Source organism: Poeciliopsis prolifica, unplaced genomic scaffold, assembly GCF_027474105.1.
Source record: "Poeciliopsis prolifica strain line A6 unplaced genomic scaffold, Auburn_PproV2 SCAFFOLD044, whole genome shotgun sequence".
NCBI lineage: Eukaryota > Metazoa > Chordata > Actinopteri > Cyprinodontiformes > Poeciliidae > Poeciliopsis > Poeciliopsis prolifica.
Genome location: NW_026562419.1, coordinates 1947337 through 1965793, shown reverse-complemented (window position 1 = coordinate 1965793; position 18457 = coordinate 1947337). Strand labels below are relative to the sequence as shown.

The 18457-nt window shown below is 37.7% G+C and overlaps 2 protein-coding genes and 2 long non-coding RNA genes across 4 annotated transcripts; 2 read left to right on the top strand and 2 right to left on the bottom strand.

The window, feature by feature from the left end:
- Positions 1–1080: 1080 nt before the first annotated feature.
- Positions 1081–3766, top strand: LOC129376484 (butyrophilin subfamily 1 member A1-like). Its single transcript, XM_055056102.1, has 4 exons — positions 1081–1126; positions 2176–2526; positions 3432–3645; positions 3757–3766. Exons 1-4 carry the CDS (start codon positions 1081–1083, stop codon positions 3764–3766), a joined length of 621 nt encoding a protein of 206 aa, XP_054912077.1.
- Positions 3767–3972: 206 nt separating this feature from the next.
- On the top strand, positions 3973–7254 carry LOC129376660 (uncharacterized). Its single transcript, XR_008607792.1, has 3 exons — positions 3973–4037; positions 4604–4720; positions 6292–7254. It is a non-coding gene; the product is annotated as an uncharacterized LOC129376660 (long non-coding RNA).
- Positions 7255–11617: 4363 nt separating this feature from the next.
- Positions 11618–14455, bottom strand: LOC129376672 (uncharacterized). Its single transcript, XR_008607796.1, has 3 exons — positions 14398–14455; positions 14211–14322; positions 11618–11719 (listed from the first exon to the last, which is right to left on the bottom strand). It is a non-coding gene; the product is annotated as an uncharacterized LOC129376672 (long non-coding RNA).
- Positions 14456–14856: 401 nt separating this feature from the next.
- On the bottom strand, positions 14857–17436 carry LOC129376770 (ladderlectin-like). Its single transcript, XM_055056339.1, has 4 exons — positions 17362–17436; positions 17077–17211; positions 15653–15764; positions 14857–15206 (listed from the first exon to the last, which is right to left on the bottom strand). The coding sequence occupies exons 1-4, from the start codon at positions 17380–17382 to the stop codon at positions 15133–15135; spliced, it is 342 nt and encodes a 113-aa protein (XP_054912314.1). The 5' UTR covers positions 17383–17436; the 3' UTR covers positions 14857–15132.
- Between the last annotated feature and the right edge of the window lie 1021 nt (positions 17437–18457).

The following is an 18457-nucleotide window of genomic DNA, read 5'->3' as shown; positions in this document are numbered from 1 at the left end:
AGGAACAGAGTCCTTTGTAGGATTCCTACCAGCTGGGTAGGAGAAGTAAGCAGTCTTCTGTCATCAACAGGTGAAATCTTTCTTGGCTCTAGGCCTCGTCTCATAGCTCACCATCCACCTGGCCAGTTCCGCAGTTTTGCGTCATACTACCGGATCTTTTTCATCTCCCTTTCCCGGCTCACAATAATGGGCTCCTGCCAGCTCTGCTCCTTCCAACGCGTTCTACCCTTCACGGCCTTCCGCTAGCTAATATACCTAGCCGGTAAACTGAAAGGTACATGTGACCCCAGTACTCAACCGCGATTGGCTAAATGATAATCTCGCGAGAATCACTCATAATACTATTAAAACATCGCGAGATTTGAGGCTAAAAGGCAAAAGAGTAGAAAATCAGAGGAAATGAAGGTTTAAAATTACACTCGGGTTACATAAAGGATATGAAATAAATGTTTGACTCTGAGATTAAACTGAGATTTGTGTGGGACTAAATAAGAATTAAATATTTTGTTCTTTTAATAATCTTATAAGAGTAAAAAGATAGATAGATAGATAGATAGATAGATAGATAGATAGATAGATAGATAGATAGATAGATAGATAGATAGATAGATAGATAGATAGATAGATAGATAGATAGATAGATAGATAGATAGATAGATAGATAGATAGATAGATAGATAGATAGATAGATAGATAGATAGATAGAGAGAGAGAAGCTGTTATGTCCGACTGCAGTGAAAGCAGCATGACGCACCATTGAATTAAATAACCCATAAATCTCAGTTTTCATGGTTTACCTTTGATTTATACTGACAAATTGAAACCAAGCACTTCACTACCAGAAGTTAAATGACAGCAGAAGGAGCTTAATGACCATTAAATCGTCACTATTACTGATCAATTTTAAATGTTTCGTGAGAAATGCAAGAATCGAGTACATGAATGAATCATTTTCCGGAATGCATTTTTGTAATAAAGTTTTTTTTGCGGAAGTCTCAGTTCCTGTCTGGTTCTGATTGTGAATGAATCCTGCTGCTGTATCTCCTGTAAAAGACAGGAACTCCGTTTTCATCCTCGGTGATGTATTTGCATCTCTTCCTGGTTGGACTGTCGCTGTTATTCTCAGGTAAGGGGTCAGAGGTCATAAATGTTTTTTTCCTGTAGTTTCAGAGACGATCTGTGGAGAATTTGCTCAGTCATCCGATAACGTCTTTTGTTAGTGATCGATTACATAAAGTTGTATCTATTGATAAGGACCAAGGAGTTAAATGACAGCAGAAGGAGCTTAATGATCATTAAATCGCCTCTATTATTGATTATTGACGAATCAGGAGTAAAATATTGGTTTGTACTCCATGATTCATTTTGACTGTGTAAATGTGCGCTAATAATAGTCTATTGTTCTCACCGCAAGCTGTTGCTTTCTCTTTTCCTTTTAAAACAATGTGACGTCAGATGAGATGTTATTCAGATAACTTTATATAAACCTGGAAGCGTAAAAACTAACTGTGACTCAAAGGGTATGAGGAGTTTCTTCTGCTTCCTCTCTATGGCTCTTGACTCCAAGTTCACCACCAGTTTCACAATTTGTGCACAATTGTGATGGGTTTTTTTATGTATCTATTTAGTCCATTTAACACACATGTCCTGTGTTTACATTTCAGTCTGATCAAGTTGTGTCCTCATCCTAATTTTTAGCTCCCTCCACAAATTTCCCTGCTAATTGTGATTAACCCTGAAAACCCCTATAGTTGGAGTTTAGGTTGATAATTAATTGTAAATTAATTCATAGATGATTGAAAAATCCCATCTTTACTTTCAGTTTTATTATGCCTAATCAGCCGATGCTGTGGTAACGTTTTTATTTGATGGGGTGTTTACAACACCCCATCATAAAAATGAAGGAGTCTTCATAAACGTCTGGCTGTTGTGATGAAACGTTATTAGATAAATATGACTCTTTTAATGCAAAATTGCACTAAAAGCCCATTAGATGTGTTAACTTGCATTACAAGTGTCATTATTTACTGAATGATATTTCATGACAACATTCATAAAGACTCCTTTATGATCATAACATCATGTTTATGATGTCAATAAATGTTTCCGATGCGGCTAATATTTTGGTTTTGTCTGGAAAAGTCAGTAATCTGCTAGTGATGCTCATTTTTGCAGGAGTTTCTTCCACAGATGCTCAATCTAATCAAGTCGATGCTTTTGCTGATGGAGACGTCATCCTTCCCTGCACCTTCAACATCCCAGCTAATGAAGACATTCCCACAGTGGAGTGGTCCAAAGTGGTGGAAGGGTCCAAGCCAGTAATCGTCTTCTTGTACCGCGACGGCTGCGAGACCTTCGGGATGAAGGATCCAGACTTCGAGTACCGGACGAACCTCATCTTGAAACGGCTGCAAAACGGGAACTACTCACTGAGAATCTCCAAACTGAAGCTGTCCGACTCCGGAACGTACCAATGTTTGGTCATCCAAAAGAACGGAACCAAAGAACAAACGAGTGGAGCTGGTGGTTGGTACGTTTCTTTCAGTCACTTTTGTTTGGTAACTCCTCTGTTATTGATGGAGAGTTAACGCAGCGCAGTATGTCATTTTTATTCTAATAGCATCTGTTAAAATCAAAGTTACAAAGGGCTTCATCTATGATCTTGACAACTGGGGAAAACCTTTTTTGCTGTAAGCAGGAGTCCAATATTTTGTTGTTTTAGAGAAGAAAAAGAATTGTGTCATGATTTGGACTTATGGGCTCAAATCAGTGACATGCAGTGAGACTCTACCAGCTCAAATGCACCAATCCTCAATCCAACATAGAAGCTGTATTTTAATTCTGATCACACCTAAATAAAGTGTCTAACAACATGATTACAAGAAAGATAAAATAATATTTAATAAGGTCAAATGTTTCATTTGGCTGACCTCTCTTCTGATTAAAACTGATTATTTTACAATGTCAAATATTTCTTTCATTCAGTTAAAAAGAAAACAAATGACATCCTTGTTTCTCATTTTTCTTTCACTTTCAAGTATCTGGCAGCTGAAGAGCGTGACCTTGAACGGTTCTCTTCAAGAACATCTCTTGCTTGTTGTGTCTGTGGGGCTCAACACTGCCCCCTGTCAGTGAGGCATGATGCTTTCTGCCTCTGCATTTTCTCTGCATACTTATGGCCGATCAGAAATAAGTCACATTAAATGTATCAAACAGACAAATACATTGGGAATATAAAGACAGACAGCAATAAGTAGTTGAAATAAGACCCATTTTTAAATACCGGGATTACAGGCCCACACTTCACTGTCTCCAATCTATACATATCAGCAAGTAACAGAGGAAACTCTCCCTTTGAGTTGGTGATTTTTTTTCTTTTAAACACTCTTCACAGCAGTGGTAGTGATGGTCTGTGATCTCTGTCTCCACAGATTCGTGGTCTGAGCCGAAGCTTTCTGTGGTTTCTACCGACGGCGGAGAAGTGACCGTTGAGTGCAAAGCCCTCTGCTGGAGGCCAGCGCCGCTTATGACGATCCTGGACAATGAAGGAAACAGATTGACTGAAGAACCGGCGAAACAAGAAGAAGATCCCAGAGGATGTTACAACACGAAGCAAAATGTCACCCTGCTAAAAGCAGTAAGCAGGTGAGTTACCTTTAGAGTCTCTTTATTCCTGGTGGTGTTTGAACAGACTGACGGATAAATGTGATAAAAGTGTTTTGGAGCATGAGCATCTCTTTTTATGCCAACCACTAGAGGGAGCTAATGCCTCACTGGTGTCCAGAATGAAGGATTTTTACATTATTATTAGATCAGCATTATTTCAATTCGGCAATTAAACTGTTTGTTTCACTAAATGTCTCTAAGATCTACTTGGGCACTTTCAATTTTACTGCAATTCTTTGTGTTGTTAATACCAACATTTCTCAGAAAAAGCTGCTAATTTTGTTACATGTTATTTAATTCATTACAGGGTTTTTGCAGAGTCCAGCAGACAGAGAGGAATCAAAGCAAGGTGGCAGAAATACTCCTTCCAGGTACAAATATGATAGTTTTCATTTTCAATCATTTTTTAAATGATTTTTCCATCTTAGGCAATAATTTATTTCTTTACATGATGCTGGATGATGTCAACTTATTAAAACATGCTTTAAACGAGAGATGCATGATCCAATATTAATATCAGTGACAATGTGGCCACTCCATGAGGGCAGATCTATTCAGTCTATTTCTATGCTTTGTGCTCTGAGTGACATCATAGTTTATTTATTTTACATTATATGTAGAATTTCTAATTTCTGAACCATTTCAAAGGTTTGTTGACGTTTATTTTGTACATATTTGACCAACATGATCAGTTTAGTTTATTTTCTATTTGTGTTACTTTGGCTGTTTAAACTCACTAATTGAACTGACTGAACAAATTCAGGATGTTTTTACATGTTTGACCACGAATGCGAAGCCATTGGTTTACTGGTGCAGAGTAAATGTGTTGTTGTCTGTTTTACAAAGAAGAAACAAAAAAAAGGACATAATACAAATTCTTTAAAAAATAAATCTTGGGTATATTTAGGGTTGATTTTTATCACATGTTTCACTGCAGGTCTCTGGAAGGAATCCCACACTACAGTCATTTCAATCTCAGTAGCAACAACAGTGATATTGTGTCTGACGGGTTTTATTTTGTATTGGTATTTCTGCAAGAAACGCTCCAGTTCTGGTAAGTTGTCATTTTAAATCACGTTAAAAAAATACAAATCTATGAGTGAAACAACATGGCAGACAAGCTCCAATAGATTATTTATATATTGTATTATATTTACACACTCACCGGCCACTTCATTGGGTACACCTGTCAGCCAATCACATGGCAGCGACTCAATGCATTTAGGGATGTAGAAATGGCCAAGACTATCTGCTGCAGTTCAAATCGAGCATCAAGACGAGGATGAAAAGTGATGTAAGTGACTGAATGTGTTATGGTTGTTGGTTCCTGACGGGCTGGACCGAGTATTTCAGAAACTCCTGATCTGCTGAGGTTTTCATGCAACCATCTGTAGGTTTTACACAGAATGGGCCGAAAAGAGAAAATATCCATTGAGCCTCAGTTCTGTGGGAACGAAGACGTTGTTGATGCCAGAGGTCAGAGGTGAACGGCCACACTGGCTCAAGCTGATTGAATGACAACAGCAACTCAAATAACCACCGATTGAACCAAGGCCTGCAGAAGAGCAGCTCTGAACACACAACATGTCAAACCTTGAGGCGGCTGAGCTACAGCAGCAGAAGACCACAGCGGCGCCACTCCTGTCAGCTAAGAACAGGAAACCGGCTCCAATTCACACAGACTCACCAAAACTGGACAATAGAAGATCAGAAAACGTCGTCCGGTCTGGTGAGTCTGGATTTCTGCTGCCACATTCGGATTGAAGGGCCAGAATTTGGCCTCAACAAGAGGAAGCATGAATCCATCCTGCCTTGTGTTAACAGTTCAGGCTGGTGGTGATGATGTCATGGTGTGGAGGATATTTTCCTGGTACTTTGGGCCCATTAGTACCAACTGAGCATCACAGCCTACCTGAGTATTGCTGCTGACCAGAAGACCATGGCTACTTCCATCAGGATAACACACCATGTCATAAGCACCAATCATCTCAGACTGGTTTCTTGGACAATGAGTTCACTGAACTGGAATGACTCCACAGCCACCAGATCCAACAGAAACCTTTGGGATGTGGTGGGAGATTCATGTCATGGATCTGCAGCATCTATCAGGTCAATATGGACCCGATTCTCTGAGGAATGTTTCCAGTACCATGAAGGATTAAGGAAGTAAAAGGGTCCAACCCGGTACTATCAGGGTGTACCTAATAAAGTGGCCGGTGAATGTATAGATGCAGCAGCATAGATCTGCTGCGTGGAGAAGATCTCAAAACCAGCAGCTAACAACCAAAGTATATAATTAATAAATGACATACAAACAATTTAAGAAAAGACATGTAAAAAGGATAAACTTAGGTAAGAAATAACAGAATTAAGACAAAACTGATTCGGATTAAAACCCAAAGAATGAAACTGAGACTTTTAAGTGGTTTTAAAAATGTCTAATGTTTGAGTGGACCTGATATAAGAGACAGTTTGTTCATAAATTTATTTTATCCAGAGCTGGTGTCAGTCAGATCAGAAATATATGAGAACTGAACAAACCTATTGTTCATTTTTTGACTCATGCAATGACTGTCCAATGAGAGAATCTATGAAACACTGTTGATATTTAATGTTTTCACACAGAGAGAGGGACGAAACTACAGATGACCATCAACTCGGACCAAATCAAAGAAAGTGACTCTCCTGACTCCTTAATCCAGCAAAGCATAACGGACAACAAACTAAACAGCATGAATGAACAAAAAGAAACAAACGATCCTAACCTGAAATTCTTAACAAGTCAAGTTACTGGAAAACCTAAAACATGTCCTTCATTTTCCTGAAAGAGTGGCTTGAACAAGCACATTGAAACACTAGCAGAGCAGATGTCTTCAGTTCATCAGCTCTTCTGGTGCTGCTGTGACCCAATCTGTAAAAATCTGTGTGCCAGAAAAATTCAACCAAAACTTGAAGACATCTGACAAATATGTTTCCAAATAATCTTAACAAAGGCGCATGTTTAATTTTTAACCTAAAGAAAACAAACAGCTTCAATCATGAATTAACTCATAATTAATTTTTTTTTTGAACACAATTCTTTAAAACCATTAAGAAACATGATTCTGTTCAATAATCAGAGCTGATGACTGTGTGCAAATATATGTCAGCCAAATCCAGGTGAAGGTGTTGATTTTTACAGGAACGGTTTCAGAAGGTTTAAGACAGAATATGTTGCACAGCTTACTGAGCAAAGCAAACCTTTTAGAGAAGTTAGAGGAATATAATGCCAGATATTAAGCATTTAAATGTATTTTCAGTTACTTTTTCAATAAGTTTACCAGTTTTAATAAGCACAGACAAAGTTGTGGTCACTGTGTCATGAACACTTTTAGCACCTCTACTGTATTAAAGGCCATTTTAGTTTTTGAAGTTCAGTAAATATAAATCCTGTTGAATGTTGTAACATAAACCTAACAGAGCCATCACTCCTACCTAAATATATTCTTAGCTTAAAACAAAAAAAAAAAACATTAATGACCTGCTGTACATCAGGCTCTGGACGTTTTTAGCTCTCGCCAGCGAGCGTCTGAGTGCGGACTGTCTGAAGGGTCAGTGTGGTTGATGTTTGCCTTTCTTTAAGGGCTGCATGTTTTCAATGCTCCAGCATATCCACTGGATGAACGGTTTGAATCTTACCCATTCAGTTCTCCAGAGGCCTTGTAATAAATACTCAGGTGTAAAGTTAGAGGAATGATTATGGACGATGTCGGCCTTAAAGACTAACTTTGGACGTCTGGAAGAAAAGCTGGAGTCAAAAGTAACGAACATGAAACTTGTATTTTTATGACCTATCGCATCTTTTTTCTCAGGGATTTATTTACAAGGGAGGAATCACTTGCTGCACTTGAGCCAGTTTGACATTTTTAGAAAGAAAAGCTGGTGACTATTTTTTGTAAATGTTTTTTATTGTAGGAACATATGTATATTTTTATATTTATCTTTACATTATTGTTACTTATTGTAAAGTCTGACATTTGTCATACATGAACTTGAGGAAAAAAGAATGCTATGATTAGCATTATGATGTTTATATTATATACAGCATTGGTTCTGGTTTTCCAAGAACCAAGTTTGTAAAGTTTGGTCAACTTTAAAACGTACCTTAAAACTTAAAAGTTTTTAAGGCATTATATTTTCAGAAATGACCTTGACTCTTGCTCAGAAATTGCTGACAGTATGCACATGAACCCCTGTCAGGTAAAGTGTTTGGTTGACTGCTCTATTTAAAAACTGTTTTATTCCCAATTATTGATGTTTATTTAATTGTGATACTGTATTAATAATGTATTTGTTCATCCATGGTGCTGGTACACATCCAAAGGACACATCCTTTGTGTCCATTTGTTGATGTTTGTTATGTATATGTGTTATTAAGCTGCAGGTTTCTCTCATGTATTTGTTTCTACACAAATGCAAATGAACAAGAATAAATAAAATAAACATTTGGATAAAGTTGCATTTCAAAAGTCAATATTTTCTCTGGATTTTCAGTTATAGATGGAAACAGCTGAACACAGAACTACAAGTTCCAGATATTTAGCATGATCAGCAAGTTACAACTGATGCAACACCGTAACGTTCATGTAAGGTTATGGTGTTGATGTTCTGCCTGATGCTCTGCTTGATACCATCAGTGTATTCAGACAGTTTGAATTCACTTTTTCCATCTTGAAGCTTGACTATTTGTGCTTATCTTGAAGCTTGACTATTTGTGCTTCCCATTTGGTCTGGATGTCAAACACAATCTGCCTGCCTTCTGAATAACTTCCCGTTTTTCCACCTGCCTGTCTCTGTTGTTGAAAACGAGATGCTAACTCACAAATGAAATCCAGGGCAATCCAGGGTGTTGTGTGTGTGTGTGTTAGCATCTTGTGGTATTTGTAGGCCTGCATTCTCCATGTGAAGATGGTCTAATTAAAGTACAGATCCACTATGCCTGACAAACACCTGCTGACCTGCATAAGGCTCATCCTGCCACGACTGAGAAAGTGTTAGAACTTCCTCTAAACCAGGGACTGTATTAGTTTTTCTTTCATTTTAAAGCAGTTTCTGTCACTTATGTCAATGAAGATGTTTTAATCTTTGTTGCAAGTGGTAGCTTCAAGTCTGCTGCTTTCTCTCAGAGAAAATGTAGAAAATCTAGCTCTCTGGCACCCTTTCTTCAGACATTTGTGCTGTATTGGATTTAGACTTAGACTTAGACTTGTACTTTATTGATCCCTTGGGAAGACTCCCTCAGGAAATTAAAGTTACCAGCAGCTCACAGGCAAAAAAGTGGCACACAGTAAGCATACGCAAAAGAATACAAAAAAAATACAAATTAAATACAATACACAGTAAATTAACCCTCAATAAAGAACCATTCCTAGTTGGAATAGTTTGTACAGTTTGTTCTGTGAACCTTCATTTTCAGAAAGGAATGCATGTATCCGACACCTTCAGTAGCCTCTGCAGATCTTTGCTTCTCACAAAGGAAGTGAAAAGCGTGTTTTTCAGTCAGTCGACGGTCAGACAGGATGCTGGTAACAGAGTTCTGCCTGATGCTGAGTGAAAAACATTTTCCAACCTTTTGTCTGTTTGTAATCTCTCATTATGTCCTAAACTGATTGTATGTTTTTCTGATAAAACTGTATACAAATATTTTCCAGCACATTTTCTTTTTTCCTCTCAATGTTCACGTTGATTTTCTAGAGCAGTTTCGTTTCATACTGTCTGTGCAACTTCCTCTGTTATTTTTTCTGTTTCAACTGCTCACCATTTTTTATTTGTTGATTTCTTCAGTTTTGTCTTATAGTCAATGAGTTTTGCTCTGTTTTTTGTTCCTAATGCGACATTGTGAGTTTGAATTCCACTTCATCCTCTCATCAGTTCTCTATTTCGATCAATTAGTTTGATTGTGTCTAAAATGATATTTTCCTGAATGTATTGCTGATGTGAGCCGTCTGATCCGCCTCAGCCTGCCTCCAGGTCAGCCCTGACCGCTCCCAGTTCTTCCGGTACGACTCAGTCGCCCTGAGCTGCAAGGATCCGATCAACTCCACCGGCTGGAAGGTGAAGAGAAGACTTCAGACGGCGGGGTCAGGCCGTGCAACTCCGGCTGGGGCTACCCCTCGGTGGCGTCCACCTGCACCATTGGCAACACCTACCCCACCGACACGGGGTCTACTGGTGTGAGCTGGACACAGGGGAGCGAAGCAATGAGGTCAACATCACCATCACAGGTACAGTGGGATGTTTAGAAATAAATTCTAGAAATCTGTCAGTTTGGGTTTTGATGACCTTCTGCAAAATGGCGACTGTTTTGATCCTTATTTGAAGCTTATTTTGTCTTTTCTGTGCCAAAAAAATTCAAACTGTGTTTTTTATACGTTTTCGATCATTTGGCTTTTATTAAAAAGATGACTGAAAGCACATGAATGAAACTAACCTGTTATTGTGCATATTATGCATACAATACAACAGTCTGACCATTATTTTCTTCTAACACAGTTTACCTTTCTGATGTTGCTGTTAAACATTTTCACTTCCTGTTTCTTGTTAGCCGTAAACTTGATTGGAACGAAGTGCAACAAAAGTGGAAAATTACCTACAGAAATGTCCAAACGAAGCCACAAAAGTAAAATCAAAGAACAAAATGTAGATATGGCCTGGATCTGGAGTTCCCCTAGGTTCCATTTTGGAGCCCCTCATTTTTCTACTAGTTCTAATAAATAAATTATGCAGATGATGTACAGCTCTACTTTACAATGTCACCAGGTAATTATGAACCCATTAAAGCTTTGAGTAGATCAGTAGAACAAATTAAAGTCTGGATGTGGAATAACTTTATTCAATTTTCTCAAGTTGTTATTTTTGGATGTAGAGTCAACAGAGAGCTTCAGTTATTACATCCGGAAACTAGAAATCTAGCCTAAAATCACAATGTAGCGATGGACTTTAAGAGCCACATAAAGACGGTTACAAAGTCAACCTTCTGTCACCTGGAGATAGAAGGTTAATTTTCCAGAATTAAAGGATTAATGTTCTAGAAAGATATGAAAAACTCATCCATCCATGCATCTATCTATCTATTTTTCGTTCTGTCCTTCCTTCCTTCCTTCCTTCCTTTCTTCAGGATTCAGTTTTTATACTTCTTGAGAGTTGCCTTTGACTAAAAGCATGTTGAACATTTATTAATATTATTGCCTTCCTGTATTTTCTCACTTTAAAGTAAGGATTCTTGTTGTTTTATGTTTTCTTCTTGTGCTCCAAACCCAGATTGTTACAAGTAAAAAAAAAAACTGTGCTGTAGCTTTAAATTAAAAACTACTTCAGCCAAAGTGACTGCATAGTGGATCTGAAATATTAAGGCTCAAAATACAAAAACCTATTTTCCCCCCAAAGATCGCACAGTGATTCTGGAGAGTCCTGCCATGCCGGTGTCAGAAGGAGCTGATGCGGTCCTGTACTGTAAAGCTGAGACCAACCCCTCCAAACACAAATACAACTTCTTCAAAGATGGCCGCCTCATCAGGAGCAACTGCTCAGGAGAGATGACCATTCTCAGCGCTTCCAAATCCGATGAGGGGCTCTACACCTGCAGCGCCGCAGGGCTTGGAGAATCAGAAAGCAGCTGGCTGACGGTTTTCAGTGACCAAAACAATCAAGACATCCAATTGAGTGAGGAGAATCCTTCATATCCCTGCAGCATTTGATAGATTTATTAGACCTCCATTTCAGAGCTGTCTGAAGTCAGATCATTTCCATAAAATATTTTTTACATAAACACCATCACTTGAATTTAAAAAGAAAATATTGTTTTTATCTACAGCATCTCTGTCACCAGCATCTTCAGCTTTGCCCACAGCCCCAGTTTCATTTCCTGGTTCCAGACTGTTGTGTCACCTCATAGTGGGAACCTTACCTGTTGTCCACCATCCTACTGGGACTCATATACAGAGACAGGAGGAGAGGTAAAGCTGTCTGTCCTCGACGTCTTATGTTCTCATTTCTACTCAGAAACTTTTAAAATCTGAAAAGAAAAAATTAGAATTATAATCAACCTATGGAGAAACTGGACAGTATTTATGCATACAGTGTAGCCATTAAATAGAAATCACAAAGATTTTCATTTCACCCCCCCTCTAGGTCTAATTTCTTCCGTGTTTTTAAATCTCCAAGCAATATCACAACTATAGACAAACAAATTAAGGAAACCAGACAGCAGGAGGTGTTGCTGTAGGGAATTAATTAGGTTAATTATAGTTATACATACTGTATACATAGTAGTGATGTCACGGTTGGTATTGTAACAGTGTGTTTTGTGTTAGCTCACTTTGGAGGAAGTGGCTAGCTGTAGCTGAAGTCGCTGATTTATAAAGGCTTAAGGCAGCGACCACAGAATCAATGAACCTTTGTTTGAAGATAACCTTTCAGTTTATTAATAAAGAAACAGCTTTTAAATCATTTTAGCACATAGTGAGAAAACTTTCAAATTATTTGCTTTTGTTAAAGGGATATTTAGGAACAAGAGGCTTATTAATTAAGATTAAATGATGCCAAATCTATTTAAAAAGCTTGAGTAGGGTTTTTGTTGTTGCTAAATGACATTAATATATTTTATATATAAATCTTCCTGTTTATCAATGACATTCCTACAAACAAAACCATACACAAACTATTTTGAGACTGTGTTTTACAACTGAAAACATAAAATGTGTAGATCTAATCACTAGTGTTTTTTTTTTTTTTTTTTACAGCTACTCAGGTAGTTGCAGCCCAGAGGAAAAATCTTGATGTTATCATGGAAAGGATTGTGTGAGTAATCTCCAAAAGCCGCTGACCTCAGAGAAGATGATGTGCGTCCGACCACATCGGTTCAGAGAAATGTCTCCAGCATTCAGGAAAAAACAAATCGAGATTTCTTTGGTGCTCAAGTAGATGTATTTATTTTATGAGAAGTTTCAACAGGAGAGGACAGTTTTGTCTTTAAATATAGAGTTTTGTTTTACAGTGAAGCAGAATCAAGATGCATAAGTGGTGACTGTGAAGAGGAAGTGGAAATGTCACTGATGTTTGCTTTTAAAAGGTGCCTGTGGTTTTGGCTGCAAAGTCACTGTCATCAGCTTTTTGTCCGTCCTTTGCTTAAAAGGCTGGGGGTGTTTTCTTGGTGGACTTTTCTGTGGTGGTGGTGGTGGTGGTTGGTGTGTGTGTGTGTGTGTGTGTGTGTGTGTGTGTGTGTGTGTGTGTGTGTTGTGTGTGTGTGTGTGTGTGTGTGTGTGTGTGTGTGTGTGTGTGTGTGTGTGTGTGTGTGTGTGTACTTGTTTAGGACCATATATGGGACATTACCGACTTTGTGAAGACAGATGGGCATTAAGGGGACCAAACCTCATCTTAACATGGTGGACTTCTTTGTAAGGCATAGGTTTAGATTTAAGTTGGGAATTAAGTTTTGATAAAGGTTATTTTTAATTACATACTAGTAATAGGTTAGAAAGTAAAAGGTTAGAGTAATAGGTTGGATTAAGCGTAAGTGCAGTTAATAAAATAAACAAAAACAATACAAACTCCTCATTTGGGTAGAAATAGAAACTTGTGTGTGTCAGTAAACAGTTTTTGAGGTTGCCTTATCCTCCTCCACATGCAATTTGTTGTTCTTTATGTCCTCATTTGGTACTTTAGTAGGGCAGTTGTGGTTAGATTAATGGAAATGATGTACAAGTTGTTTCTCAGAAAAAAGGATGCTGTCCTAATTTTATGCCCACAAGTCAGAATTTGGATGAAAAACCCATACTAGGTTAATGGTTAACACTTACAGTTTATGCAAACAAAAACAACCAGGCTTGGGTTTGTCCAGTTTATTTTAATTACCTACAGATTCTGAACTCCAGCAGAGTTCAGAGTCGGTATACAAACATTCATAAAAGACATTAAGTGTTCCCTGATTTAATGTAATTGGAAAGTCACAGAATTGGCAACAGATGGGCGACCGTTGTTTAATAAAAATGAGCAACCATGACCTGCTGGACGGGTATTTCAGTCAAATCTCTGTCATGGCAGATCAGAGGAGGACAGTGGTTGATCTATTGACCTCTGCTGATTTATCATCACCTCTAGTGTTTGTGGCATTTGTCTTAATGATGCAACATTACAGTTTTTAAAGAAGCTAACTCCCTCAATGACAGGAAAACCAGTGACTCTTGTGCAGATCACAACCAGGATGTGTGTACAGTGTACAATGAACAGTGAAGATATTCAAATCATAAATATATGAAATATACTGAAGAAAAAGTATTGTTTTATTAAAGTGTACTACAAGAAGATGTGTCACATTTACTAAGGATCAGAATTGTGATTCCAAGCAGTCACATTGAGGAAATCAGAAAACAATGACAAAAAAAACCAGATAATGTTTATCAGTAGAGCTACAATCTGGAGCAGCTGTAGATAATCTAAACTAGAGTTGGTTTGTGTTTCTGTGAGTTAGTAACTTAAGCAGGGCTTGATCAGGAAGAAATACTCACTGCAAAAACGGTTCTCGGAACCACTGGTCAGAGCCATCATGGAGAAAACCATCAGGAACACAGCCGACAACTTCATGATGGAGATGAAGTGATGGGGCAAGCTGAAGGCAAACTGAAATAAAGCATACGTGTTAATAAAATTCAAACATGTTGAAAAAAAAGATGAGCAGAAATTTGTTCAGCGAACCTGATGAAGAGTGATCCGTGTTCTTAGCCAGCAAAGAGGACGGATGATTCTTCTACAATGCTACAATGTAGCCTTCACTGCAGAATCACTAGATATTTATAGAGCTTCTAGTCTTGATACAACATGAGGAAATGATACTGACAAACATTGCACAGAATTGCATAACCAGGTCGTTCATACTTTCATTAGTTCCAGTGCAATAAAATGTCACTTGAAATGAAATTTTTGGTGATTCAATGAGAGCAAACTCCAGAACAAAGTAAAGACTAAAATACATCAGCAGGTGATAAAAAGCAACTTTTCTCTGCTTTTATGAGCAAAGAACCATCAGGTTTGACTAGAACTTGTTATAATGTGATATTTATATTGTAATAACTAGCATATGATAGTGTTAGAAATAATTCAGGAAACAGAGCACAACAAACACACATAATAAACCATCTTGTTTTGATTCTTCAGTTTTATTTTTGCTCAGCCAAAGAATAGAAGAAAGTTTTGCATAGAAGATTCTTTCTTATAACTCATTCAGTCTGACTTTATTACAGAGAGACAATCCAGCTGCTGTTTGCTTGTCACTTCATTGCTTAGGTTGCATTAAAGACAGAAATTAAAGAAAGTAAAGAATCAGAAATATCTTTAGGGTTTTCTATGAAGTTGCAAAAAGGCAGGAAAACATAAACAGCAGCTCTGATTCTCCACTGGTTCTGTTCAACACATCAGGCCTTTTTAGTAACTTCACTGTCTGCGTTTCTTGATGCAGACAGAAGGCAGCTTGTAATGACACTCCACGTCATCCCAGCATTTTTCATCTAAAAGCAAGAGGACAAATTATCAGTCAAGCATCACGTAGTGAAAACCCAGAGATGATCGATGCAGGATTATGAAAATGATTGGAAAGGATGATGAAATGAATCATCTTGCCACAAAAAATGAATATAAACTCCTGCTGTGGAAAACATACAGTATTTTTATCTTGTCTGAAGTTAAATAAGTTCAAACTTCTCTTTTTAAGATAGTTAAAGTTACTAGAATAATTTATTTTCAGTAAATGTAAACTAAACCATTTGAGAAACCAGTTCTGTAATTTTCTTCAAATTCAGTTTACTTATCCCCAAAACTGAGCAAAATGTATGAAAACATCAGATTTAACTTAAGATGAGCGTTTACAAAAATGTTTACATGGAGAGTAAATAAGCTTTTCACCCACAAGTCCATTCATCAAGTGAAAAATCAGATGTACGATATTTTCTTTTACCTGAAAAGTTCATCTGCATACAGTGCTGGTTGCCTCCACCATTATTAGGCTCTCCTCGACACCAGTTTGTGAAGCTCACAGGACAATCACCTCTCCACCACCAGGATCCCTCCTACAATAGTGTTCAGCAGATTACACATTTCAGTCAGTGTTTCACAAAATACTAACATAAAGTGTACTGGCAGAAATGTTGCGGTTTTATTACTTTTAGATTTGAGCGCTGCATTTGACACTTTTGATCATCAGATTCTTTTAAACAGATTAAAACATTGTGTTGGCCTGAGAGGCCCAGTATTTGAATGGTTCAAATCTTATTTAGAAAACAGAACTTTCACAGTTAATCTTGACCAATGCTTTTCTTGGGCCAAACCTTGAAAGTATGGCGTCCCCCAAGGCTCAATTTTAGGTCCCATTTTGTTCATTTTATATTTATTTCATCTAGGTCAGATTTTCCATGAATTTAACGTTTCCTTTCATTGCTTTGCAGATGACGTCCAGATTTATATGCCCCTTAAACTAAAAAATGGAAAAAATGAATCTCTTCAGCTATTGACAGATTGTTTGGCAGAAGTTAAATCTTGGATGGGACAAAACCTTCTTCACCTAAATCAAAGAAAAACTCAAGTTATATTATTTGGCCAAAGTCTTTACACTACAAAACCAGATCAGATTCTGGGTTCTTTGGCTCAATTTCGTGAGACCTTTTGATAGCTGTTTAAAGCTCGATAAACAAGTTAGTTCTGTCGTTAAATCTAGTTTTTATCACCTATGGATTTTAGCAAAAATCAAATCTTATTTTTGTTTTGAGGACTTTGAAGGACTGATCCATGCCTTCATTACCACTCGTCTGGATTATTGTAATTCTTTATATAGTGGCATGGTTAAATCACAGATTCATCGACTTCAAATGATCCAGAATGCAGCGGCAAGGCTTCTTACAGGAACCAGGAAGCATGACCATATAAGGCCTATGCTGGTCAATTTACACTGGCTGCCTGTTATGTATAGAATAGATTTTAAGATTTTTTTATTAACTTATAAAGTTTTAAATGGGTTATCTCCCCCTTATCTTCAGGATCTTTTAAAATTTCAGTCTGTGTCCAGAACCCTCAGATCAAACAATCAGCTTTTACTTACAGTCCCTCGGACCCGACTAAGGAAAGGAGATCGGGCTTTTTCTGTTGTTGCTCCTAATTTATGGAACAATTTGCCTTTTCAGATTAGATCTGCTAGCAGCCTGGATCATTTTAAATCGCTTCTCAAAACTCATTTTTATTCGTTGGCTTTTAACTGAAGCAATTTTTTGATATTCTGTTTTTATCTATTTGTGTTACACGTTGTTCCTGTGCAGCACTTTGGTGCAGTTTTATACCTGTTTTAAAGTACTATATAAATAAATTTGACATTGACATTGACAGAAATACCTTCTCTGCATTACAGCCTCCCAGCCATGCTCGTTCATCTCTACCAGTTTTCTCACGTATCAGTTTCTGAACCTCGCCGTAGTAGTACATGCTATAAATTGATGCAAGGGTTGCTCCCATGGCCTGACAGTTTATCTACAGAAAAACAGACAGGAGTGTTTAATGAGAATAGTGAAGAACAGTAAATAGTTCTTTTATCAATTTACTGAGTTGGGTTTTCTTAATTGAGAACAGTGAAATAAAAGATATCAAAAGAAATTAAGAGAAATCTTTTTGGGAAATCACCTCAGCTTCAGGCCAAATCATGGGTGTGGCAACATAGTGATAGCAGAGTTGTCTGACTTTCCTCCAGCCACTCGGACAGGGGGACAGGGTTCCGGAAAAATGTAAAAGCACTTAGTCAAAAGGTTTATCTCAGTTTTCTGGCTGATCAACAATTAAAAAGTTTGACCTTCTGATTTTAGCTAAAACTGCTTTTTTTGTGTTAGGAACATTATCTAAGTACATTTTCTTTGATTTGAATGGTTATGTTTTCATATTATTATTCTGTGTGTTGTTTTCTTGACTCCTTTCCTTTATGGTATTCTCTTAACTGCTTATCTAAGTGCTTTTCCTTAAGGGTTAGAGATGTTTTACACATTCCTGTATCATAAGCTGCTTTGATCTTTATCTGTATCCTGAAAGCAATGTTCCCTCTAAGCTGCGCGCCTGCGCAATCACGCATTGCTCACATATTCTCAGCGCACAAGAAAATCTATGTAGCGCATAAAATAAAGTCCAACGTAAAGTGGACATTGAGCTCAGACATCAGTTTTGACGATGGACCAATAATTTTTTTTTTCCGTACTAGTTTGCGATCGAACTCAGTGAGTGACAGGAATCCATCCAATGATACGATACGGTTCACTTTTGCTATACAGCCAATCAGCATGTGCTGATTGGCTGCGTGTACGTGGGTTACGTGCCTTGGTCATATGCGCCGTGCAGGTGAGAATAGTGCGGTAGAGTTAAGAAACGTGAAAGCCATCACCTTATCATGTCTACGTGGGACATCCACTCACCAAGCCAAAGTAAAAAAAAAAAAGAAATGCACTTCTTCTAAGATCAAATGGAATCAAATCAAATGAAAAGAACGATGTGCATTTGATAATGAAATGTTGAGTTCAGACTTTTGACTATGGATAAGCAGACATTTGTACACTGGCAGAGAAGTATGAGGCCATTCTCCTCCACCCACAGATTATGGAGGCCGTTAACAGTCAATATGCTGAATTCAAGTACATAAAGCAAGAAGCAGACTGACCATCAACCTGGGCTAAGTGAACAACCACTGGAGAAGTGAGAAGACGTGAGAAGGGCAGACGTGAAAAAAACTGTAATT